The 26,570-nt window shown below is 36.9% G+C and overlaps 2 protein-coding genes across 3 annotated transcripts; one reads left to right on the forward strand and one right to left on the reverse strand.

Annotated features, from left to right (window-relative positions):
- Positions 1 to 27: 27 nt before the first annotated feature.
- nfkbiaa (nuclear factor of kappa light polypeptide gene enhancer in B-cells inhibitor, alpha a) lies at positions 28 to 2,910 on the reverse strand. The gene is made up of 6 exons (XM_079830483.1): positions 2,389 to 2,910; positions 1,620 to 1,725; positions 1,315 to 1,522; positions 1,136 to 1,224; positions 767 to 1,024; positions 28 to 663 (listed from the first exon to the last, which is right to left on the reverse strand). The coding sequence occupies exons 1-6, from the start codon at positions 2,628 to 2,630 to the stop codon at positions 631 to 633; spliced, it is 936 nt and encodes a 311-aa protein (XP_079686609.1). The 5' UTR covers positions 2,631 to 2,910; the 3' UTR covers positions 28 to 630.
- Positions 2,911 to 16,421: 13,511 nt separating this feature from the next.
- brms1lb (BRMS1 like transcriptional repressor b) lies at positions 16,422 to 24,346 on the forward strand. 2 transcript variants are annotated; one of them, XM_079831190.1, is made up of 10 exons: positions 16,422 to 16,660; positions 16,752 to 16,842; positions 16,929 to 17,056; positions 20,300 to 20,379; positions 20,757 to 20,853; positions 20,945 to 21,034; positions 21,166 to 21,230; positions 21,320 to 21,359; positions 21,532 to 21,658; positions 22,898 to 24,346. In XM_079831190.1, the coding sequence occupies exons 1-10, from the start codon at positions 16,525 to 16,527 to the stop codon at positions 23,013 to 23,015; spliced, it is 972 nt and encodes a 323-aa protein (XP_079687316.1). In that variant the 5' UTR covers positions 16,422 to 16,524; the 3' UTR covers positions 23,016 to 24,346. The 2 variants fall into 2 exon arrangements, with proteins under 2 accessions (XP_079687316.1, XP_079687315.1); XM_079831189.1 differs by having other exon boundaries at positions 23,054 to 24,339.
- Positions 24,347 to 26,570: the final 2,224 nt, after the last annotated feature.

Raw genomic sequence — 26,570 nt, forward strand, 5'->3', positions numbered from 1 at the left:
AGCATGAGTCAGTTACACACTCCATTTCAGCAGACCCAAGGAATTTTATTCGAACTACAGTGACGCATCTACGTGACTCATGTGTTCCAGAAAGGAAATGATAGCAGTTACAGTACACATCGAGGGCTTTTTTTCTGAACTACCACTATGTGCTGGAATGTGATGTTCTTTCACAAGTTTCACAAGTCAGAAAATTCCCAGGCCTTCTGGGCATTAAATACAAGAAACACCCAAACTCAGAATTCATTTCTTTTCTTTTTAATGTAAAAAATATTTTCACAGTGCAATATATATATATATAGACTATAAACATTATTGACAAGTGTTTTCATTTGACGTATTTACAAATATAAAAATATATCTCTATATATTCACAAAATATACATATTTCCCCAACTCTTTGGCATCAAAAATATTGCTAAAGTTTGTTCCAGCTATATCTGGGGTTCTTTCCATGTTTAACAGCACCACCGCTATCATGTCCCCGAGGGCGGGAGGCAGCCCACACGTTGTGGAGTCCCATCAAGGGACTGGTGTCCTGGGATAGGGCACTCCCCAGCACAGTCCTTGAGACAGCACCTACAGCCTTTGCTGCTTTGCATTATGGGAAATGTTGTCCTGATAGCCAGACTATCTCCCACAGAACTGGATGTCATCATAGATCTATAAAAAAAAAGATGCATAAATATAAATAACAGAATTTATTAAATGACTTGCACGCAATTTCCCAAATGAATAACGGCAATAAAATGGAATGTGAACTTACACAGTCATCATCAGACAAAAGCTCCTCGTCGCTCTCCTCCGACTCGCTCTCAGGCATCGCCCTGAGCTCTTGGGCCGTCCGGTTGTAAAGCTGCCTTTGGATCTCGCTGTCGTGTCGGCCGAAGGTCAGGTGGTAAGGCGTGTATCCGCCATAGGTAAGACTGTTGACATCGGCTCCCAAAGCAATGAGCGTGTGCACCAGTTTCAGGTTCTGCAGGTCCACGGCCAAATGGAGCGACGTCCGGCCACTGCACTGCTCCTGAACGTAACAAACACCACGGTCAGTTCTCTTTACAAGCATTCAATCGAGTCAGTTATGTAGCTGGAGAGTTCAGAAACGATTTTCACAAAGAAACGGCAAGTAACGTACCTTTGCGTTTACATCTGCCCCGAGCTGGACCAGACTTTCCACCATTGAGAGGTAGTTGTGAACGGCTGCTATGTGGAGACACGTATGTCCTGTGATAAAAAGAAGGATAACACTTTAAAAACTGTAATGTAAGCCACTTTCTCGATATTCTGACTTGGTCAGGAGGGACTTTGACTTACCGTTGTAGTTTGGGAAGGTGAGAATGGAGCGCAGATGCTGAGTCTGAATCTGAGTGAGTACTGAGAAGCAAGCTAGCGACCCTCTTTTGCAGGCGATGTGGAGGGCCGTGTTTCCACTTTGATCGACCAGCCGGGGATCACAGCCAGCCTTTAGCAGTCTGCCCACCATGTTTGGCTGTTCTGTGATGACGGCGAGATGCAGTGCAGTCTGCGGATGGTGATTGGATGTTAGTTGTTTTGTTTTTGTTTTTTTAAATGGGGGGTGAATTGTTCAAATGAGTATTTCTTTGTGGAAGTTCAATTACCTGTCTTTGGTTGTTCTGTCTGTTCAGGAACGGGTCATTCTGACACTCTTTGATGATCTGGATGACATACTCTTCCGCCTCGTGAATGATGGCAAGGTGAAGATACCTGGAAAATAATGTGGGAGGGTTTTTTTTAGAAAATATTTTAAGAACACTCTCAGAGGATGTGGTTTAGCAGACACACAGCACGAGCAGGCGGCCGTTGCGCAAGAATGGAGTTTTTAAGGTTATTTCCAACCAGTGTGGCTCCACACACATCTGATACAATATCTGCGCTTGGCCGCGCGCCAGGGACTTTCCTGCCTGCGCACTTTGTTTCTCGAGCTCCTCCCACTTTGGGCGCTGCTCCAAAGCGACATTTGTTTACTTCCGCACTTTAAACTATTTGCATAACCACTCTAAACACATTTCCAAGTTATTTAGATTATTTCGCCCCCTGCTTCAATTATAACTGCAGAATCAAAGTTGCTCAGATGGTCACAACAGAAAAGAAAAAAGAAAATAATAATAGCTAATAATAGTAATAATAGGGCTTGGGCTATTATTTTATCAAGCAAAGGGAATAATAATCTAATAATACATGCATATTGTTTTTGATTAAACATTGTTTTATTTAATCAAATAAATAAAAAAGTTGTCCCTGCAAACTTTGAAGTAAATGTTGGTGAATTGTCGCCCGTTGCATTACATTTCTGCACGTTATTTTATCGCGATAAAAAAAAGCTCGCACTGCATTATTATTATTATTATTATTTTAAGTTAAACTTACGTGTCTCCGTCCTCAGTGACTTCTTGTGTCCACGGTTCACACATTCCCTTTGGGTTTCCACTTGCGTTTGGCAAAGACAAATTCTCCATTTCCTCCACAATTTTCATATACTCGTCCTCCTTTAGAGAATCCATGCCGCTATCGATGCGATCCTCGCAGTGTTGCACTTTCCTGTTTTTCGTATCCATTTCGTTAACATCACAATCCACATAGGTGTTAATGGCAGCTCTGTGTACATCCATTGCGACGCTCGAAGTATAGCTGTCTGTAACTGTGAAGTGCTGAGAGGGCGGGCGCAATGGGCTTTTATAGCTGAACTTCGGGGGATTTCCGTCCTACTTATCTATGCGCCGAAAAGGGGAACTCGTGGCGGGCTTTTATTCAGAGAATTTCCCTCAAGATGACTCCGCGAAGTAAGAATGAAAATCTGTATTTTCCTATTACACATTCAAATGTACCTGGTTCGCAGTAAGCCAAACGCAAGGGTAAAATGAATGACAAGAGCGCATGAATGAAAGTCATGAGGAAGGGGACTATTAATAATGCAGGAAATATATATGCAGCTGGAAATAGCACTTGATATTCACATTATTTTTCTTTGTTTGTTTTTGTATAGCCTATATGTAGGCCTATAGTGACCACAAAAATTACTTATGTAACAAATTATAAAACCAATTATAAAACAATTTTGTTTATGTGTGAAATACAATAAATACACACTCATTTATGTATATATTTAAGACATATTTGCATGTATATATTGTATATATTTATATAATTTATATATAAATCTAAATAATTTATATTATAAATATTTTATATAGAAATAGAACAAAGTTTTCTTAGCTATATTCATGCATGTGTGTGTATTTATATAATATTCATACACAGTACACATATTATATATACACAAACTTATTTTGGATGCGACAATGTTAGTGGAACATGTGGTTAATGCTATGAACTGTGGTTACTCTGAGAAACATGTGGGAACTTACAAGGGGAACTGACTTTATATATCCACTAAAAATCACCTTGACACAAATTTTGAATCTGAGAAACGTTGGGCTTTTTTGATCAGATGAACGTCGTCTACAATTCAGATCAAGGAAGCCTTGGTTCCTCAAATGTACTTACAAAAATGGTTCAGGAATGTGTATTTGAACTCTGAGAAAAAAGTTGACATCAGTTGTCTGCTTGCAGATGCAACTTGCTTATATTTTGTATCTAGTGTAATGGCATTCAGGCATTATAAGTGTGACTTGAATTTCTTTTGAGGCCACTCTATATCTCCTTGAAATGCAAAGTTCTTAATAGTGTTCTACAAACGTCTGAAACCTTTTCAGAATTCATAATGTGAAGAGGGTAAGAAGGGCTGAGTCAGATTAATGTTACTGAAGTGAAACATCCCACATGGAAGGCCCCTAAATGTTCCACATGATTCAGGTTTGGGGGGTCCACGATATTCCCCTGCACTTTTTTTTTTTCCGGGGCTCCCCCTTCAAATTTTCTATCGGCAACCATCTTATTTCATGTCTTTTTAGTATTTTCCATGACAACATTATTGTAGTGTCCCTTAAAGAAATATGTGAAAAGCCACCTACTAGGACAAATTTACCCTCCTTCGCATGATTCAAAATATGCATTGTCTTCTGCATTAACTGTCTGGTTTCATATGCGCCTCTTCAAAAAGAGCAAGACAGGTGGACAGGCCAAAAAAATATATGGAAACTCCAGGTTAATAAAACTGAGTAGTGTGATAGCCAACTGTCTAAAGCACCTTTCTTCACCTGACGTTTGCACTGGAAAGCTCTGTTTGCATAAAGGAGGAGCCATAACAATAGCAACCGTTTCTACCAACAGCGCTTGTGTGGCGATACCGTGACATGCGTCAAGATGGTTGTCAGGATCACACCTTGTCATGTTTCGCCTGCTTTGTCATGAAGCAATTGAAATGCATCATTGAAATGATGCTTACGAAGTTTGAGTTCAGTGAAAGGAGATTCACAGAAAGTACTAGAACATTCCCTGAATTGTTGCGCCTGCAGGTTTGAACTTGAATGCGCATACTTTTCCAAGAGGAACATTTGGCTACAGTCCCTTTTTATATCTGGCAGGAGTTTCTATACTGAATGTACGGTGTGTGTATATATATGTTGAATTATTTACTGCTTCAACCTTTCATGCATATATGCAGAGGATTTAGTTCTGTTCTGAATGGAGGGAGTTTTGGGAGGTCCAGGTTTGAATTTGTAGACCTGTGTGGGACGACAGTTTGACCCACTATATTCTTAGTCTGACAACGCTTTAAAGATCAGAGCGTGGGCTGTGTTAATCTGGGGTAGACCTGTTCTTAGCCTGAACAGTGAGTCACGATCCAGCTTCTGTTCACTGTGGTATTCGGGGTGTCTCCGAGACTCTGCAAATTACACAAGACCACGAATAAACAAAGAGCAAAAATCCTTCAAATGTTTAAGAATGCGCATACCAGGAAAACCTCTAAACCCCTTGTTCCCGAACCTGATTTGCAAGATCCACCCACGTCTCAATGTTGCCTCCTCCTAACGACCAACAAAGTATTGTGTTTTAATGTTGTGTCAGTAATAATAGTAACTAATTATGTTACATTATTCAGGAACATTTTGAGGAATGTAGCATGTTAAGTTACTTATGTGTTGCTCTTTCACACTGTCAGCTGACTCAGTGTGGAAGGGCTCGGCTTGGCTTGCATGGATTTACATGCTTTGTTTTTTTAATAGCATTTTTAACAAGTTTTGAAAATATACATTTCAGGGTGGTTTATAATGAAACTACACCGGTTCCATGCTCCAAGGGGAAGGGAGACTTTTTGTTTGTTGGTAAAAATATTAATAAAAAATGTTTAAAAAAATATGATGGTAATATTTTATTTCAGTGTGATTGTTACATATCTTACATGTACTTACTGTAGTAATAACTGTAAATAATGCATAATTACATGCTATCCCCAATACATGCTACTATGTACTTATTATAGGACCGTAATTGCAATAACTAGGTAATAACTACACTGTGAAAAAACGGCAGCTGTGTTTGCCAGAACTTTACCGTAAAAAATACGGCAGTAACATTTTAAGTTTTACGGGAGAGCACCATATAATTTAAAGGTTTAGAATAATTACGGTTAAAACCATTTCTTTTACAGTTCGAAACCATATAATTGTAATAATTATGTGTACACTAAAAAAAGAGATGGTAATAAAACATATTTCATTAACTGAAATAATGTTAAATTACCAACCTATTGAAATATTAATATTTGCTATGAACCTTTGATATATACTGACAACCACCATTCACAGAGGTGATGAGAATCTTGTGATGAATTAAAGGTCCTGTTCTTCGTGATCCCATTTTTCAAACTTTAGTTAGTGTGTAATGTTGCTGTTAGAGCATATATAATACCTGTAAAATTATAAAGCTCAAAGTTCAATGCCAAGCGAGATATTTTATTTAACAGAAGTTCCCTTTCAAAGCCTACAGCGAACGGCTGGTTGGGACTACATCTCTGTACATCCTGCTTTAATTACGTCAGTAGAGCAGTTTGTCGACTAACCTCCGCCCACAAGAATACGCGAAAAAGGGGGCGTGGTCTTGTTGCTCCCGCGTGGAGTAGAGGAAGTGTTGCGTTCGGTTGCGTTTGTAGAGTTTGTTTGTCGCCATGTCGTCGAGACGCTGTTATTTTCATCCCGGAGTCAAGTCACCTTTGTTTGGCTTTCCCAGGGACGCTGTACTTAGAGATCATTGAGCGCATGCATACGTAACGTGCGCTCTGCGTGCGCTAAGCTGCTGTCGAATCACAACACGGGAACCGCTGGCACAATCAGAACTCGTTATGTATTTCTGAAGGAGGGACTTCATAGAACAGGGAAATCTGTCAAGCCGTTTTGAGGACAGTGAAAACAGCAGTATACAGATAAGTAAATTGTGTGAAAAATACTGTTTTTTTACATGCGAAACATGAACACATGTTATATTGCACACTGTAAACACAATCAAAGCTTAAAAAAAAACACGAAAAACGGGACCTTTAAAGTCCCAGTGAACCGGAAGTTGTAACTGATTTTATTTCAGTGCTGTGACGTATTTCCAAGCGAAACGGAATATTGAATAGAGGCCAGGGTTTCACTTCAGCGCTCCTCCTCTCCATCTCACGCTCATAGCAGACTAACGGTTGGAGGGGAGTGGTTAAGGATATTCAAACCCATAGTCACACATAGTCGTCATCGGAAAGGGAACGCCATTCAAGACCGGAAGTTACTTTTCAGATTTTGATTAAAGATTACCACGGCAAACTATTTTTTTATGTGTATTAACTTGCACAGATTGATTGTTCACCCTAAGACCTGTAATGTGGGCTAACAAAGTAAATAAGACCGATTTTGATTTCATGAGGACTTTAAAGCTCATAGCAAACAGCATTTAATGGACAGAAGGTGCACAGTGTCATTCACTCAAACACTAAACGCCATCATGGTAACACATTGAAATTTTAAAAATGCAATAAACATTAATTTAACAACATTAGATGTAACACAAAATCCTAATGTACATAACTGATTAGAAAAAACTAAGATGAATTCAATGAAACTACATCAAATGCAAAGTGTCACGCAGGGAATTCTGGGAATGTCAGTTTACGGTTTTTCACTGTAAATTACACAATGACTTGTTCTGTAAATTTAAAAAACTGTAAATGTAACGGTATTTTACTGTAAAATTTAATTAAAAGTAAGGTTAGATCTATTACAGTTATTCACTGTATATAGTACAGAAACTTTCTGTTAACCGAATAACTGTATTTTACCATTAAATTCACAATAATTTTTTATAGTGTAGGTACCAACCCTGAACCTACCCCTAAACCTAACTTTAAAGGTATGAAATTTTCGGAGAGGCTATAGCGAGCTAGCTTTGAAAGCAAAAGATCCCACTCACCATTCAGAGCGTCTCCAAAGCCACGCCTCCTTTAAAACACATGAACGCACATAGCAGGAAGCAAACAAGCGCCACGAGAGATGCCGTTAAACTACCTCATGTTTAAAAGCACATAATATTATGAACATAAACATGTACCATTTCGGTGTTGATAGTTGGCATTGAAACGCATACATTCGAGTCACAAACCGCTCAGAGTATAACATCGCAGGTGCTCTTTGCTTTGTTTCAGGAGGAACTGTAAAATGTGATTAATGTTTCGGTTGCGGTGCTCGGTGACTGGCGTCTGTCACACAAGACTTTAAACATGCAAAATTACTTCGAACACTGTAATGGTCGTGATATGACGTCACACTCTGCAGCATCTTTTTTATAAACATGACTTCAACATATAACAAATAATAATACACTTAAAATGTAGAAAATATACAATCTACTCAACTCAACTTTCAGCCAAGAGGTCACACCATGACGTAACGATCTTCTACTGGTCTTCTGTGATGCAAATTCGCAGGTCAGAGTTCACCAAACTTGAACTTCTGGTCTGACGCATTCGCATGCGCTTGAATGAAAGTCAATGGAACGAAAACTGCAGTGTGACCGGCCCTTTATTTATTTTTTCTACTTTTTTTTGACTACCCCTTATCTCTGCATAGCATGAAACACACTGATGACGTGTGACGCCTGCCTTTACATGCACATGAACTTTAATGACATCCCATTCTTAGGGTTTAATATGGAGTTGGCCCACCCTTTGCAGCTATAACAGCTTCAACTCTTCTGGGAAGGCTTTCCACAAGGTTTAGGAGTGTGTTTATGGGAATTTTTGACCATCCCCAAACTGTTCCCACAAAGTTGGGAGCATGAAATTGTCCAAAATGTATGCTGAAGCATTAAGAGTTCCTTCGACTGGAACTAAGGGGCCAAGCCCAACCCCTGAAAAACACCCCCCCCCCCACACACACACACACCATAATCCCCCTCCACCAAACTTTACACTTGGCACAATGCAGTCAGGCAAGTACCATTCTCCTGGCAACCACCAAACCCAGCCCATCGTATTGCCAGACAGAGAAGCATGATTCAGAGAACACATCTCCTCTGCTCTAGAGTCCAGTGGTGGCTTGCTTTACACCACTGCATCCAACGCTTTGCATTGCACTTGGTGATGTAAGGCTTGGATGCAGCTGCTCGGCCATGGAAACCCATTCCATCAAGCTCTCTACACACTGTTCTTGAGCTAATCTAAAGGCCACATTAAGTTTGGAGGTCTATAGCTATTGAGAAAGTTGGAGACTTCAGCTCACTGTGCGCCTCAGCATGCAATGACCTCGCTCTGTTGTTTTACGTGGGCTACCACTTTGTGAGTTGCTGTTGTTCCCAATTGCTTCCACTTTGTTATAATACCACCAACAGTTGACCGTGGAATATTTAGTAGTGAAAAAATTTCACGAATGGACTTATTGCACAGGTGGCAACCTATCACGGTCCCACGTTTGAATTCACTGAGCTCCTGAGAGCGACCCATTCTTTCACAAATGCTTGTATAAGCAGTCTGCATGCCTAGTGCTTGCAGATTTTATACATCTGTGGCCATGGAAGTGATTGGAACACCTGAATTCAATGATTTGGAGAGGTGTCCCAATACTTTTGGCAATATATACACTCACCTAAAGGATTATTAGGAACACCATACTAATACTGTGTTTGACCCCCTTTCGCCTTCTGAACTGCCTTAATTCTACGTGGCATTGATTCAACAAGGTGCTGAAAGCATTCTTTAGAAATGTTGGCCCATATTGATAGGATAGCATGTGCAGTTGATGGAGATTTGTGGGATGCACATCCAGGGCACGAAGCTCTCGTTCCACCACATCCCAAAGATGCTCTATTGGGTTGAGATCTGGTGACTGTGGGGGCCATTTAAGTACAGTGAACTCATTTTCATGTTCAAGAAACCAATTTGAAATGATTCGAGCTTTGTGACATGGTGCATTATCCTGCTGGAAGTATCCATCATGGGTACATGAGGATGGGTACATGGTGGTCATAAAGGGATGGACATGGTCAGAAACAATGCTCAGGTAGGCCGTGGCATTTAAACGATGCCCAATTGGCACTAAGGGGCCGAACATGTGCCAAGAAAATATCCCCCACACCATTACACCACCACCACCAGCCTGCACAGTGGTAACAAGGCATGATGGATCCATGTTCTCATTCTGTTTACGCCAAATTCTGACTCTACCATCTGAATGTCTCAACAGAAATCGAGACTCATCAGACCAGGCAACATTTTTCCAGTCTTCAACTGTCCAATTTTGGTGAGCTTGTGCAAATTGTAGCCTCTTTTTCCTATTTGTAGTGGAGATGAGTGGTACCCGGGGGGGTCTTCTGCTGTTGTAGCCCATCCGCCTCAAGGTTGTGCGTGTTGTGGCTTCACAAATGCTTTGCTGCATACCTCGGTTGTAACGAGTGGTTATTTCAGTCAAAGTTGCTCTTCTATCAGCTTGAATCAACAAGGTTGCGCCCACAGAACTGCCGCATACTGGATGTTTTTCCCTTTTCACACCATTCTTTGTAAACCCTAGAAATGGTTGTGCGTGAAAATCCCAGTAACTGAGCAGATTGTGAAATACTCAGACCGGCCCGTCTGGCACCAACAACCATGCCACGCTCAAATTTACTTAAATCACCTTTCTTTGCCATTCTGACATTCAGTTTGGAGTTCAGGAGATTGTCTTGACCAGGACCACACCCCTAAATGCATTGAAGCAACTGCCATGTGATTGGTTGATTAGATAATTGCATTAATGAGAAATTGAACAGGTGTTCCTAATAATCCTTTAGGTGAGTGTATATATATATATATATATATATATATATATATATATATATATATATATATATATATATATATATATATATATATATATATATATATATATATATATATAATATATATATATGTGTATGTGTATATATATATATATATATATATATATATATATATATATATATATATATATATATATATATATATATATAATATATATATATGTGTATATATATATATATATATATATATATGTGTATATATATATATATATATATATATATATAGGCCACTTAATTTAGTGAAAGCTATCAGGATGTGAAGAGGCAACCAGCATAACAAAAAAATTTTTCTGGAACAAACCACCTACCCTGCCTTTAACCCAGTTACCTCATTAACCCAGTATGTTCATAGGTAAGTACACGTAAGTGCACATACTGTAAAATAAAATGCAACTCCAAACCCCTTAATACTAGTAAGTACATGTAGTTAATTAATACTACGTATTACTTAATGTATAATTACATTAAAGGTGTTTATTATAAGTGTAACTATTATTATTAAAACGTTCTGTTTACTTTTTCAATGTAGAGTTTTGGACATTGTATATTCTTCTTCTATTCTATCAGTTCAAGGCATTCATCATTCTTTCGTAGTTTCCTGTAAAGGCTTCCAGGAAAATTGACTAAATACATTCATGACATCACAAGTTCTGATCTACTCTCTGTTTTTTTGAGTATTCTCTGTACAGCGTTGCATGACACAACAAAACCCAGTGCCCGTTTCCACACTTTACGCCTGCCATACGTCTACATTTGAGTCAGCAAGACCAGATTTCATGATTGACGTATCATACGTCATGTTAAAGGCTTCACATTTGTCAGTTGTTAAAATGATTCGAAGGTATACAGTAAGTGATGTGTTGTGGAAAGATCATAAAGATAGTTTCCATTCACAGGGTCTCTCTATCCAACACACTCTGAGCTGAGAATTTCTATAGAAGTCCCCTTGACAACATTCGTCCATTTGGAATATACCATGCCACATGAAAACATTTTGAAAAATGGATGCTTGACATCATATGCTATAGTAATACAACAATCTATACAAACCCATATACAGTACAAATACAATTTTTAAATAAAACAATTGTGTCTGCATATATAATGTTTTATCTAGCCTGTTTGGATAATGAAATTGGTTTGTGTAAAACAATAAGTAAACTGTATGAATTATAGTATTTTACAAATGCTCTAATTTTTGAAAGGTTATATTAAATGCCATAATATACATTCAAAGGTTTATTACAATCTGGGTTACACACTAACCTAACAGCAACATCAGAACTTCAAGTGCAACAAAATCATGAAGTAATAAAAATGATTATCTATCTTTTATGTGTTATACTACTATTCCTAAATCTGTTACATTAATATAGTGTTGGGGAGGGGTTAACGTAATCTGATTACTTTTTAGTAACTAACTAGTAAAGTAACTCATTACTTTTAAATTTACAAGAAAATCTCTGAGTTACTTTATCAAATAAGTAACGCAAGTTACTTTGTTTTCCCATTTATTGACTGACACCTCTATGTCCTTATGTTGAGAGAAATCATGAGTAAGTTGAGAGGCGTTGTGCGCTGTGTGAACATGATGGTTATTGTAGTTCTAGACTTAATGTTAGCCTTAACTTACTCATCTCACTTGCACAAAAACAGATTCCGTATTCCTCAAAATGAATAAAAGCAGTGAAATGCAAACCTGCAACAATTAAATATGTTAAATACTACAAATAAACTTTAATGTATTTAATCTCACTTTATTAACCAATGTCTTTGCTGCTGACCTTCAATTATTCAATTCAACCATATGAATAATGAATAAGCAAAAAAAAATAAAAAATACTTTAGATAAACCACATTTGTGTTTATTTATTTTATTGCTGAAGTAAGAGTGTTGAAATGTCTTCTGCATCATTTCACTTTTGGTGTGAAATGGCCTTTACATTTGCCAACATTTTTTTAGTATTATTATTAAAAAACAAACAAGCAAACCCAGCCTAGGTGAGAAAAAGTTACATAAAAGTATCATAACACATTACTTTCCATAAATAGTAACACACTTAGTAATTAGGTTTTAATTTTAAAGAGTAATGTAATATTGTAATGCATTACTTTTAAAACTTCCCCCAACACTGTTAATAACCAATATTCTATAATAATTAGGCACTGGCCTGCACTGAACATATTGATTTTTACTGAGCAACTGTATTTCTCAGCTCTTTGGCCATGCACTTTAGCAGTGGCTGAGATGTTTTTGGGGATTTCTATGGCAAAAAGTGCTGGTGGCGTGTCCCACCAGGTGTCTTTATCATTGAGAAACTATTCAAGTTTTTATTTTTTTTAGTTTTCGTTTGAATTTAATGTTTTAGTAATTGTGTTTTTGTCATTTTTAGTTGTTTTTTTTTTTTTTTTTTAAATATGCTTATATTGTTATTGTTCAGTTTTGTTTCAGTTTAAGTTTGTCATTTTAGTGGTATCACTGAGATACTATTAAAGTTTTCAAAATTTTCAATCTTGTTATTTTTTATATTTTCTGTTTTCATTTTCATTTAAAGTTTTAGTAAGTTTTTTTTAGTATTTTTTTAAATAATGTTTTTTTTTTTTTTTTTTTTTTTTGCATATGTATGAAACGTTGCCGTGGCAATTAGCTGAAAACAAATTATATTTTATTTTATTTCAGTTAGCATTTATTTTATATTATTAAATATTATTTTATTCATTTTAATTTGTCCATAGACATTACACATGCAGGTGCCTAAATATTATATATAAATATTATTTAATGTGCTTTTCACTTACAAAAACATCTGCAGTCGGCAAGGTAAAGCACATACTGCGGCTTCTAATATATATTTATTTGCTAATATATATCCAGATGAATTTCATGTACACTGCAATACATCTGAGGCTGTTTGTCCACTCTCTTCAGTTTCTTTGGGGTTTGCAGCAACTGCAGACTAATTGGAAGAAACTGGTGCTGCTGCTGGGAACAATCTCCTCTGAGCTGCAGAGGATGCATTAGCATGATATTAAGATCGGTTCACGTCAAGTACAACACACAAAAGTACATTATAGGATGCTTGATGATCTGTGATCTGTGCTCACATCAATTTGCTCTCACTCTCTATCGATGAGGAAACCTGTTCAGTCACAGGTTGATCCTTAGGCTGAAGAGAGCAGCATCCGCCTGAGGAAAACAACAGTATATACAGCATGATGTATGAGGGCCCTGAAGGACAGTAACTGAAGGCTGTACAGTAGGTCTTACCTGAGATGGCATAAACATGAGAGCTTGTGTTAGTCATCACAAAAAGGACAGGTGAGCATGAAGCCCTCCAATCAGACTGATGGCTGGACAGGTGATATTTGCTGCAGTTTGCTGTAGTGTAAAACTGGACACCAGTGACAGCTACTGGGAACATCCAGAATTGCAAAAAAATCTTTAGATCAGTGCTAACCATGGAGCTGGATAAGTATGTTGTTAGCCTCATAGCATAATTGCCCAGATCATATTTGGCCAAAAAATGACTTAGGCAGTTATGCTATGAGGCTAACGATATAGGCCTATATATACAGTTGCAAGAAAAAGTATGTGAAGCTTTATTTTTTTGCCTTGTGGACTATGTGTAAACATTTTTTATGTAAAATGTCTTATGCAGGACAGTAAGTTCCTAAATAAAAAAATAACGTGCATTTTGTATGACCTCTCATTTAGTTAAAGGGATAGCTCACCCAAAAATGAAAATTAGCCCATAATTTACTCACCCTCAAGTCATCCTAGTGCATATGACATTCTTCTTTCAGACGAATACAATCGGAGTTATATTACAAAAGTCCTGGCTAATCCAAGCATTAGAATTGCAGTAATAGTGGCTCTGTTTTTGAAGTCCATAAAAAGTGCATCTCCCCATCAAATAACATGCTCCACGCGGCTCTGGGGTGTTAATAAAGGCCTTCTGAAGGGAATCGATGCGTTTGTGTAAGAAAAATATCCATATTTAAAACTTTATAAAGTAAACTTTTGGCCAACCGCCTTCCCTGTTCAATTTATGGAAAAATTGTTGAAAGTTCCCCTGTCGATCGAAAGACTAACGCGACCAGGTAGGCTCGTCATGACGTCACGTACGCATCTTGAGTTTCACTTTCAACATTCAACACTTTTCCACGGAAGGCGGTCGGCCGAAAGTTTACTTGATAAAGTTTTAAATTTGGATATTTTTCTTACACAAACGCGTCGATTCGCTTCAGAAGGCCTTTATTAACACCCCAGAGCCGCGTGGAGCACGTTATTTGACGGACAAATGCACTTTTTATGGACTTCAAGAACAGAGCAACTATTAATCCAATTCTAATGCTTGGATTAGCCTGGACTTTTGTAATATAAACAATGTAATATATGTAATGCAATGTAATGTAATATATGGTTCTTCAGCGGTTCTTCACCGGTTCTTTGACTGAGGTGCTATATAGCACCTCTGAAGAACCGCTGAAGCACCAAAATTGGTGCTATATAGCACTAAAAAAGGTCCCCCTATGATTACGAGCCAAGAACCATTTTTGGTGCCATATAGAACCTTTTTTTTTTAGAGTGGGATGACTTAAGGGTGAGTAAATTATGGGCTAATTTTCATTTTTGGGTGAACTATATCCCTTTAAAATTATTCACATTTTCACCGATTCTGCAAGCGGTTCACGTACTTTTTCTTGCAACTATATATAGCCTCATTAAAAACTTAAAATTCTAAAACAAAAAAGTAAAAGTAAACTGAAATTATATTTTTATTGAAGAACATTCATAAAATCTTGGATCTTTTGGAATCACAAAACGAATCATGGTTAAATGTAGGCCTAATTCAATAACACTTCTATATATATATTTAAACAAGCAGTGTTTTCAGCAAATGACAGTGGAAATATCAGACGAAATTTCATAGCCGATTGCCTTTGAATAATTTTGTTGGACACTGGTGGGCCTTTGAGTCAAAATGGATCTTTACAGGTATTCAAATCAAGTATTATTAAATTAAACATATATTTATATTATTGACTTCAGGCTTCTTTATCTCTATCTTTAATTGTATCGTTCTTACCTGAAGATGAAGTACTTTGGGAAGACATGCTTTCCAAAAAGTAGTTGGATGGATGTTGAAGTTTTCAAACCAACAATCTTTTGAGATTTTTTAAATGATGCAAAAATGCATCTGTTTGATAGTGTATAAAAGATGCACTTTCGGAATTCCTTTTATTAATTGTAAAATATAGGCTACAAAACTAAAAACTAAAACTTGATTGCTCAACATGTTTCAGCACATGCAGGAGGGATTGTAGAGGCCAAAGAATGAGAATCAAAAGTTAATATTTAATGCCTGTGTTGGGCTTCTCTTGAGACAAAAAAACAACTCATATTTAAGCTAATGAAAAAAAATAGGCCTAGCCTAATAAAAACTACAGAGGGTTCTGTATTCTTTACTCTGAATGTGTGAGTGAGTGATTTTGGTTTTCATTGGATCTTTAAAATGGCCGAGGTCTAATTTGCAGTTCACTATTAGCCGACTGAAATAAAGCCTCAGGCACATTTGTTTCAATGTAAAGAATGTGAATGAATGAACGTCAATATAATATGTTTGCAGACAGTGCCCTCTGTTGGTTGAGAGTCAAGTTTCATGCGAAACAAATGTTTCTTCCTCCAGGGGGCGCTGAAAACCCCCATGAAATCAAAATGGACAAATCTTCTTTTTCGAATTTTCCGTATTTATTATGATTTATCCGTGCGCATCATTATTATTATCATTTCGCTCGGATATAAGGAAGAAAAGATTATTGCAACTTTCATTTCGTGCCGACTTTAAGCCACCTTCCCATTTCAGGATGCTTGCTGTGTTTTTGAGACATTTGTTTTAAAAATGTTTAAATCATTGTCACCTGAAAGAAAATGAGAATCTGCCACACATATCTCTATTAAATTACAGATGTGTGTAGCCTACTTGTACTGTGTAATTGCAATTTGGTATATAAAACAATAGTTTAAATAAAGTACATACAATCACAATTTAATGGAGTACTACAGATCCCATCATCCACCGGGCCATGCGTAAACAAAATCTGTCCAATGAATTCGCAGCTTTTTTTGAGATCACGTGTCTAGCAGCCTGCTCATTGGTCGTCCGCGAATCCATGTTTGAAACGTGGATTTTCTTCGCCGGGCGGTGGTGTTGTCTTCGTCTTAGTAGGTTGTTTACAGTATTAAAGGTTTAATATAGGATGCCAGTGCACCCGCGTGATAGAAAAGAGAATAATCACGAAGAAATGGACGTGGACTATCCGGATCAAGAGGCCAGCAGCTCCGAAGAAGAGGAGTCCGTGAGCTCGTCCGCCTCTGAGGATGGAGACACTTCAGGTAACGTTACAGAGAGAGACTTCACGAGACACACCAGAATTATTCCGTGCGTGAGAAAGAGACGATAAAGATCGTGATGAATTTCTTCCAGACATGGATGATGAAGACTGTGAAAGAAGGCGAATTGAGTGTTTAGATGAGATGACAAATCTTGAGAAGCAGTTCACAGACCTGAAGGATCAGTAAGTGACGAGCAGCACATCATATATATAAAAACTAACATATTTCATGTGAAAACTCCAGCTGGTGTGTTCTGAACTCTCTTTAGGTTGTATAAGGAGAGGCTCAGTCAGGTGGATCTTAAATTGCAAGAAGTGATAGCTGGCAGTGGTCCAGAATACCTCGAACCCCTGGCCACCCTGCAGGAGAACATGCAGATCCGAACCAAAGTCGCAGGTAAATGGCATAATTAAATACAGTTTACAGGAATTATGTCACGTCAATGTTTGATATGTTATACTGTAAAGCAGAGGGGGTGTTGCATTTGAATCCCTATAGTAACATCCATATTAAATTTAAAGTCAAAAACATTTTTTTGGCATTTGTACATTTAACCTACATTTTCCGTTTTTATGTGGGAGGGTTAATGAAGCATTTAGCTTCAAAGGTGTCATGAACTGGCTTTTAATTTTTTTATACTGTTGTCTGAGGTCAACTTATGATGTTTGCGTGGTTTTTACATTCAAAAACATCATAATGAATAAGTTATAGGCCATTTTCTGCCTTGGCTATGAGGCTCTCTGAAAAACGGTCGGTTTTGATGGGCATGCCGCACTGAAGACTTGCAAGTAAATGCCCACGGCTAGGATTGGATAAGATTTGCATATTTAATGAGCTTCAGCTCCCTTCTGTACATGTGGAAATTGTTTTGAAAGCGTCTGGAGAAACGCTCACAGGGCTCGCAAAATATCTTTATCAAATAAACACAATGATTCATCTCTCATCCACCCGCGATTGATTGGAATGTTATTTCTGTATTACTTGGCCCGCCCAATCGGTGGATATAAACGCGAACCATACACACACACACACGCGCGCAAGAAAGGAATGTTATTTCACTATAGCCCGTTGGCAGGCCGGTGATAGCCCGTCTGAAAAACACATAGCCCCGGGACTTTGAGCTTTGCGAGCTGGCATTACAAGTCCGAGTCTGATCACGAATGAACCAATAACACCTTCTCCAGCCTGTGACAGCATGCTAAGGTATGTAATCAATAGATATCAAACAATCTGTAACAATGCAATACTAACACATATAAAAAAACATGTTTTACTCACATAAGTGTGTTGCACCGTTCCTGTCGGATCCAATATAGAAGGCACAGCATTGTGTTTTAATTTCAATATTAGCGGTTGGAGAAAAGGTCGATGCCTCGTGATTCGTTATCCAACGATTCAGAATCGATTCTCAAAAATTCAGAATCGATTCTGTGTTCAATTCAAACAGACACTTCACCACTGTGCGCGTGCGCGGTCACCGGCCAAACAGAAAAACCCGTTGATAGGCGAACGCTTCGTATGCTGGTGAATTGGCTTTGTTTAAGATAAAATGGACAAACTACGACCAGCTCAGGGGCGTCGCACCCGCGGGGACACTTTTCCCGATGAGAGGGTTCAACACCCGCTAGTTTTATGCAGTTTTTACGCAGTTTTGCACAAACGCCTTACAGCAGTGGCTCCTCCGTTTCTCTGGCCGCTCTGTGTCTGCGCTCGCTGTGGCTGCCTCCCCATTTCAAAAATGTATTTTGCTTATTAAATGCAAAGGTTTTAATTTCAAAAGCATTTCTAAATTAAGTTCATATTTCCAACAAACGAAATTCTGAGCCAAAATAACGAAGTGGTGCTCAAGTAGGCGCTTTCCTTGCCATTAATGCTTAATAACACTCCTATGTCTCCGATGCGGTGGCTGGGACATAAACCTACCAACATCCGTGGCATAATTTTTGGAATGACTTATCAAATATTGCTGAACTACTGCACAATGTTTCAAACGAATGGAAAATTCTGAACAAATACTTCGTTTTGGTGAGTGATTCGTTAAATGTCTCTAACATGACTGTTGCAGCTCGGCAAGTTTTCTCATGTGAGCTGTTATGCGCACTCACTGAATTTGGCTTCTCATCTAGCGCTAAAGTTGTTTTTCTTCTGCATTAGCCTATGTTTTAAATATTTTTTTGTGGCTCTAACCAAAGTAAACTTTTTTTTGCTTTGAAGACAAATTTTTGTTAAAATGTTCTAAAGAAACTGAAAAATTGTCACAGTTGTAAATTGAGAACTGTTTATTCTTAATGATTGTTCTTTGCAATTGTATGGCTTACTATGTTTCATTAGAGCTTGTTAATCTTGAATATAACTTTGTTAATAAAATAAAAGCATTGAAAGAAATCTTCATAATCATTTTTAATATGGCAATATTGTCAAACAGATATTCTAACTAAAAACAAAACACATATTAGCTCCAATTTCGGTTAAAATGTAAAGTTTAAGTATTTGCACAGCAGGATAATTAGTTACCAAAAATGTATGTTAAGAATCGTTTTGGGAATCGGATCGTTACTCCCAGAATCGGAATCGGATCGAATCGAATCGTTCAGTGCCTTAAGATTCCCACCCCTACTCAATATGTCTGCAAATCCAGTCTCGACCTGTATCTTGTTTACAATCAATTCTGCGGTGAAATGAAGCGAACAAACGCAATATCTTACGCACGTGGGCTGTAACCATCATGTTTATTGCTCGGTAGCACGATCCGTTTAGCTCCATGAGTCGGTGGGCGGGCTTGAAGCGGTGCTTCTGCATCCGATTACGTCAGTGGTCGACATATTCTGAGAGCTCTCGTTTTCTGGGCCTGGTGTCTATAAAAGCTTTTCTTTGACTAATAAGGACGTTTTCAGCTCTGAAACTTGCAGGATATTCTTATATCAACAATGAACTTTTATATACCAAAGGCTCAAAGGAAAGTAGATTTTTCAATTCATCACCCCTTTAATTGTTGTCTTAATGTACACTATCGTTCAAAACAAAAGTTTAGGTTTGGTAAGATTTTTAAAAGTTTTTTTTAAGTAATTTATTTTATCATGAAAACAGTAATCCTGTGAAATATTTTTTGCAATTTAAAATAACGTTTTCTATTTGAATATATTTTAAAATATAATTGATTTGTGTGATGCAAATCTGAATTTTTAGCATCTTCAGCATTTTTCAGTCTTCAGTGTCACATGATCCTTCTGAAATCGATATTATCAATGTTGAGTATCATAATAATTGTTTGTGGAAACGGTGATGCAGCATTCTTACATTATAAATCTCTTTATAAATGTTTTTCCTGTCACCTTTGATCAAATTAATGCATCCTTGCTGAATAAAAGTATTAATTTCTTTGAAAAAATATTTACAGACCCTAAACGGTACTGTACATTAAAATCTTTCTCAAATTAAAAAAAAGAAAATCTAAAATAATTATAAGTAAATAAATGCCTACAAATTAGATACTATAGCAAATATCGTAGAAGCTATAAAGGAAGTGTATATTATAAATTTGATTACTTCCTTTTCCTACAATCATCAGCTTGTGGTCTGATTTACTGATGCTATATTATGATGGCCCTGGTAATTTTTTGCTCCTATATATTTTTACAGGTATCTATCGTGAGCTTTGTTTGGAATCTGTCAGAAACAAATATGACTGTGAGATGCAAGCAGCCAGCCAGCACTGGGAGGTAACATTTGCAGACATGGGAATGGGCTTAAATTCACAGGGTTCGGGACAAAATTTGTTGTGGCTCCATACTTCCCAGGGCCCGAAGGCCCCGTTTACCCTTGGTATTAAGATGTGTTTTGGTCGATCGGATCAAGTAGATGAGGGAGACACATTCCCATTTACACTTGGTGTTTCAATCTTTCTCTAATTTCCACTTTCAACCACTTCTGTCCTGATTTCTTCAAGGGGAGGGTCTATGGGTGGGTAAATGTATGGGCTTTTCAGATCTTTCATAATTAACTAAATAAGCATGCGCAAATTACATATGAACGTGGGATGACGGAAAAACACAGATTTACGGATACGATTTACCATATTTATGATGTTTTTCCACAGAGTGAGAAGCTCCTGCTTTTTGACACGGTTCAGAGCGAACTGGAAGAGAAGATCAGACGATTGGAGGAGGACAGACACAGTATAGATATAACCTCAGGTAAAGTACTATGTAGGCTAATCTGTAAATTTAAATGAAATGTGATGTTTTACCTTTTCACTCCGAATGTATTGATGTGTTCTTGCTCCAGAACTGTGGAATGATGGTCTGCAGTCTAAGAAGAATAAAAAGAAGGATCCCCTCAGTCCTGGAAAGAAGAAAAAACCTGTTGTTGTGTCAGATATCCTTTGTAAAGTAGCTAGTGCTGCACATCAGAGTCATTTGCAGGTTTTTTTTTTTCTAGTATTAGTTTATGGCAGCTGCCTTATTCTCAAATACAAAAAAAGACATTCGTTTCCTGATCTGTCCCACGACCATATATTGTTTACATGTTGCAAGACCTTGATATACTTGAAGACTGGACTGCAATAAGAAAGGTTTTATTTTTCGCCTTAAATCAGTTTATTTTTTGCAAGTGAGCTATTGGAAGATCTCTAGCATTGATCAACTACATTGTTTTCTTTAGGCTATGGCTTCAATGGGTCCCCATAGGGTAAAAGTAGATGGTAAGAAGGATTTTGAGCATTATTTTTATGTTTTTGCATGTGAGGCATCGCACAGAGAGTTCACTGTCTCTGTATTGCACTGTATAAACTGTAAAGACTCTGTTTTAAGTGTTAAATTTGTAAAAAAAGCTTTTCATGTCTCTGAAGTGAATAAACTGTATGTGTTTATCAGCTTCTCTGAAACCAGAAAGACACCATCATGTGGCCCGATCAGAAGATGGACGTCTGTTCTATGACAACAAATGGTACAGCCGGGGTCAGGCCATATGCATCAACAGGAAGGATGAATATCCTATCAGGTGTGTGTGTGTGTGTGTGTGTGTGTGTGTGTGTGCTTACTCATGAGTGATTCATCATTAAGTTTTTTTTTTTTTTTTCAAGAAATTAATACTTTTATTCATCAAGGACACATTCAAATTCATCAAAAGTGACAGTACTTACAATGTTGCAAATTTTATTTAAAAAAAAAAAACACCAAAAAAACATCAAAGAACTCTGGAATTTTTTTTCCGGTTTCCAGAAAAATATTAAGCAGCACAAATCATCATCTTATAATGATTTCTGAAGGATCATGTGAAACTGAAGAATGGAACAATGATGCTGAAAATTTAGCTTTTCATCACAGGATGAATTTTATATATATATATATATATATATATATATATATATATATATATATATATATATATATATATATATATATATATATATATATATATATATATATATATATATATATATATATATATAATATATATGTGTGTGTGTATAAATATATATATAATATATATGTGTGTGTGTATAAATATATATATATATATATATGTATATATGTATGTGTGTGTGTACGAATACTTTTTAATTAAAATGTTCTAATTTTAAGAGTTAAATTTGTTAAAAATGTAAAAACTTGCTGTGTGCGTGCTATTATTATATTAGTATTAATACTTTTTAATTAAAATTTTCCAATTTTAAGAGTTAAATTAGTTAAAAATGTAAAAATTTGCTAGAATGTAATTTTTTTGGATTTTCCACTATGCACATTTTTAAATTAAAAAAAGATATATTTTCAATTAATTTATCATTTTTGTACACATTTTTGCAGTTTTTTGTTGCTGTTTTGCTTTACATTGGTATGTTGCCATGTAATTCCATAAATGATTACAAAGTAATTGTAAAAGATTGTATATTAAAAATAGAAAAACGTCGGCATACCAAAGCTCCAAAATATGCCAAAAGTTTTAATAGTGGACTACATTTCGAGTATCGCAGGCTTTTCGTCAGAAGAATGTTTTTTCTTATTGTATATTAAAATGGTGTTTAATTTTTTTTCAAGCTACTTGTAATTACACAGTTCTTGATATTAGGATAGTAATAATATGTAATGTGTGTAACACAAACACTGTCAAGTTAATATTTGGTTACAGAAAATCATCAAAAAGGTCAATAATTTTCAGATCCGCACCATCACATTCACTCTTTAAATGATTTTACTCATGTCTTGCATGTCTAATGCTTGACTTCCCCCCCCCCTCTAGTGCCACAATAACCACTGTTAACCAAGACGAGGTTTGGTACAAACGTCTGGATGGCAGCAAATCAAAGCTTTACATCTCTCAGCTCCAGAAAGGCAAATACACCATGAAACACTCATAAGTGTTCTTCTCTTCTTCCCCTCTGCTCCCCGTTTCCAGTGTGGAAACCCAACCTCCACTGGTTCGATTCTATTCTCCGTTTGTCACCATGACTACTCGTTCATGCTGGAGGGACTCGGGTCTTACATGCATGTACCACATGTTTGCACTTCCTAAGTTAGAGCTGCTAAACAAACACCTGGTTGCCATGAAACAGTGAATGTGTGTGTGCCTTGATGACAAGGATGAGCCAGTAAAGCCTTGTTCAAAGCAGAAGAGCAGTGAAGCTCAATTTACTGGTATTGCTGATACTGAACACATGACGGTTTCCATGCTTTTTATGAAATACAGAGTCAGTATTTTTATTTGTTGGTTTATGGAGCATGTCTTTGTGTTCTAAAACAAGTTAGTGCCATGTATCCTGTTCTGTGTCTGTGAGATGCATAATGTTTTAAACAACAGAACAGTTTGCCAAGCTCCACTGGGCTAGTGTTATTTTTGTACGTGTTCTAAAAATAATAGACAATAACTTGTGAATTCACTCTTAAAGACGATAAAAGGTGTATTATTGTAACAGTGCTTGTGCAAGTCATATTCTTGTATTGTAACTATTATTAGTTTCAGTTAAGCCAACCGAATGTAGCATATCCTGAGCTTTTGATCAAATTTGCGACTCATGTCTTGCTATATAAAAAACAATTTCTGTTACATATTGGATTTTTAGAGCCTTATCATCAGCTAGAGACTATGAATTTCTCTAACAATTGTACTAAATGCTGTCTGTTGTAGTTCTATGTTCACATTAATTTTATGATGTTTCATTAACAAAGTTCGGGAGACTCAATTAGTGTGATTGGAGGTATATATACAACAGACTTACCTCCTCCATCACAATATGAGCCAAATATGCATAACCTTTATTCTGTATCGTATATCTATTTCTTTAGTCTGATTATATTTAATTGTGAACTCGTGAAACAATGTTTTGTAATTGTGTACCGAGTTACATGATTTTAAATTTAGTGCTTTTATTTTATTTACAAAAAAAAATGCTTTAATTGATGCAATACCAAACACTACACCAATCCTGCCAAAAGAACAATGTCTTCCAGAAGTCACATCCTTAATGAAATTCACAGATTTAATATAAATCTCCTCATATTAGTAGTCTTTCATATCTGAGTATTATGTGACCCACAAAACGGCAGATAAAGAATCTTCCTGCAATTTTTAGAAGCAGCTCGACCGGACTGAATGAACAAAAAGTAATCATATTGCTGTACACTTGACTTTTTGGTCAGAAGTTCACAGTGTAAATGTAATGTTCTCATATAAAGATGGTTTTGCATGGTATTGTGTGTTTTTTTTGTATTCATTCTGTGCTGGATCAGAATAACAAATGGTCGACACGAATTGCCTTCCTTTTAAAGGGTAATTTGTTCGAAACCTGTATTAATTTCTTTCTTTTGATTAACACAAAAGATATTTTTAAGAATGGTGATAGTAGATATTGACTTCCATAGTATTTTTTCTTTTCTGCTATGGAAGTCAATGGCTACCGTCAACTGTCTGGTTACCAACATTCTTAAAAATATCTTCTTTAGGTGTTCAACAAAATAATTAATTACTCACCCTCATGCTGCGGTTTCAAACCCGTAAAACCCAATTTTCGGAATAAAAATTTAGATATTTTTGATAAAATCCGAGAGGTTTCTGAACCATCCATAGGCAACAACATCATTGCAACTTTCAAGGCCCAGAAAGGTTCAACCTCAACGTTCTAAAGCGATGAGAATACTTTTTATGCGCCAAAAAACCCAAACAAGATAACGATTTTATTCAACAATCTCATCGCTGTGCAGCGCTTCCAGGTTCTATGTCAGAACACCGGTCATTAGTTCTGACTTAGAACCTGGGAGCGCTGCACTGTGTTTACTATGTGAATAGCGTAGGAGAATGATGTTGAAGTGAAGAGATTGTTGAATAAAGTCGACATGAGGGTGAGTAATTAATGACAGAATTTTCATTTTTGGGTGAACTAACCCTTTAAGTAGGGAGAACGGGGTAATGTGAGACATCGGGTAATGTGAGACATCCCCTGTATCTAATCAACAGAACACATTTGTGGTCATATGACCATTATGTTTTCAATCCCCTCCAAATTCCCCTTGGCCATGAAGGAGAGGACCTTATGGTGCTGTGGCAAGCATGTAAAAGTCAATTTTCTTGCTGTCAACTTAATCAACTGTTGTGCCAAAGCAAATTGATTCAGGTAGAAAAAGTTATATCGTACATGTTGATGAACTACCAACATATAAAACCATGTGATGATGCTAGCTGAAGATTAGCCTGAATTGCTAAGAGAGATCGTTTTTTTCTAAAAATGTGGCAGTGTGGTAAAGTGAGACATGAGGCACAAGTTAAGTTTAGTCTTAAAGATATTTTAATGTAATATTACATTACATATGTTTTATTTTTAATGCCATAAACATTATAGAAAAGCCATCATGCCACGGCAATACACCAGGAAGACGACCTGGGGCACATCCTTAAAGAGGATGTGCCCCCTAAGAGGCCTGGAGGAACCACACGGAGAGAGCAACTCCTCATCTTTCCCTGTAACCTTCTTCAGGAATGTAGAGTAGGCCTGGTTGTAGAGTTTGACAGTAGGCTGATGTTCTAATCCAGGTGGGTCCTGTGTTCTGAGTCCCAGGCTGTTCTAGCTGATTCTGATTGTCCTTTGCTCTGAACCCCAGACTCTAGCTGGCTCTAAGGGTCCTGTGTTCTGACCCCCAGACTGTGTTCTAATCTAACTGGTTCTATCTGTCATTTGAATGTTAATTCAAACATTTTGAATTATATAATGTTGTATTTGAGTTTGTTCAGAGTTACTTTCAAGTGTTTAAAAAATGTTTTGCTTAATTGACCAATCTCCATGATTCTGTTACTAATCCGACATTAGTTCTGGACTGTGTGGTCGTCAAGCTAGCTGTCAGGATTCTAACTGTTACAACATGTGTTGTTATGGTAGTTTCAGAGTGGAAAAAGTAAGTGGTTCACTTTACCCCCTTGATATCTCTGGTCTCAGTTTACCCCTAAGCTGGGGTAAAGTGAGACACAAGATTACTTTTTTAAAAACAATCATATTTTCACTGACCTTCGTCCTGAATACATTCTGATAATTTCCCAAAAAAATTGTCAATTTTACTGATATATCATTTTAGCTCGCTTAGAGGGGAGCAAATGTAAAACATGTCTCACTTTAACCCACTCTCCCCCTAATGTGCACGAAACAGACTCACAAAGTATTCTGCTACGAATGTCATTCACGCATGTTTAGTTCAAAGATTTAACTGCCTGTAGAACAGAAAGACATGGAACTTTGGGAACCAAACAATATTGAGAAAATAAAAATAAAAAAACAGACGTTTCTCAGAATATATTATTTTATGCTCCGTAGAAGAAAGGAAATCAAACAGGTTTGGAACAACATGAGCAAGATAAAATGACGTTTTTATTTTTTTTGGTTGAACTAAAACTTTGGTTGCACTATGTAACTTTTCCGTCCGCTAGAGGT

The sequence above is a fragment of the Gobio gobio genome, assembly GCF_949357685.1.
Source record: "Gobio gobio genome assembly, chromosome: 12".
In the NCBI taxonomy this organism is placed as follows: domain Eukaryota; kingdom Metazoa; phylum Chordata; class Actinopteri; order Cypriniformes; family Gobionidae; genus Gobio; species Gobio gobio.

What these genes read in the sequence shown, in the direction of transcription:
- brms1lb (XM_079831189.1), top strand. Translation starts at nt 16,525, where the DNA reads ATGCCAGTGCACCCGCGTGATAGAAAAGAGAATAATCACGAAGAAATG. An exon ending in GATCCGAACCAAAGTCGCAG is followed by an intron (nt 17,057 to 20,299) that starts GTAAATGGCATA and finishes ATATTTTTACAG; the next exon opens with GTATCTATCGTGAGCTTTGT. An exon ending in CAGCCAGCCAGCACTGGGAG is followed by an intron (nt 20,380 to 20,756) that starts GTAACATTTGCA and finishes GTTTTTCCACAG; the next exon opens with AGTGAGAAGCTCCTGCTTTT.
- nfkbiaa (XM_079830483.1), bottom strand. Translation starts at nt 2,630, where the DNA reads ATGGATGTACACAGAGCTGCCATTAACACCTATGTGGATTGTGATGTT. An exon ending in GTCACTGAGGACGGAGACAC is followed by an intron (nt 1,726 to 2,388) that starts GTAAGTTTAACT and finishes ATTATTTTCCAG; the next exon opens with GTATCTTCACCTTGCCATCA. An exon ending in GACAGAACAACCAAAGACAG is followed by an intron (nt 1,523 to 1,619) that starts GTAATTGAACTT and finishes CACCATCCGCAG; the next exon opens with ACTGCACTGCATCTCGCCGT.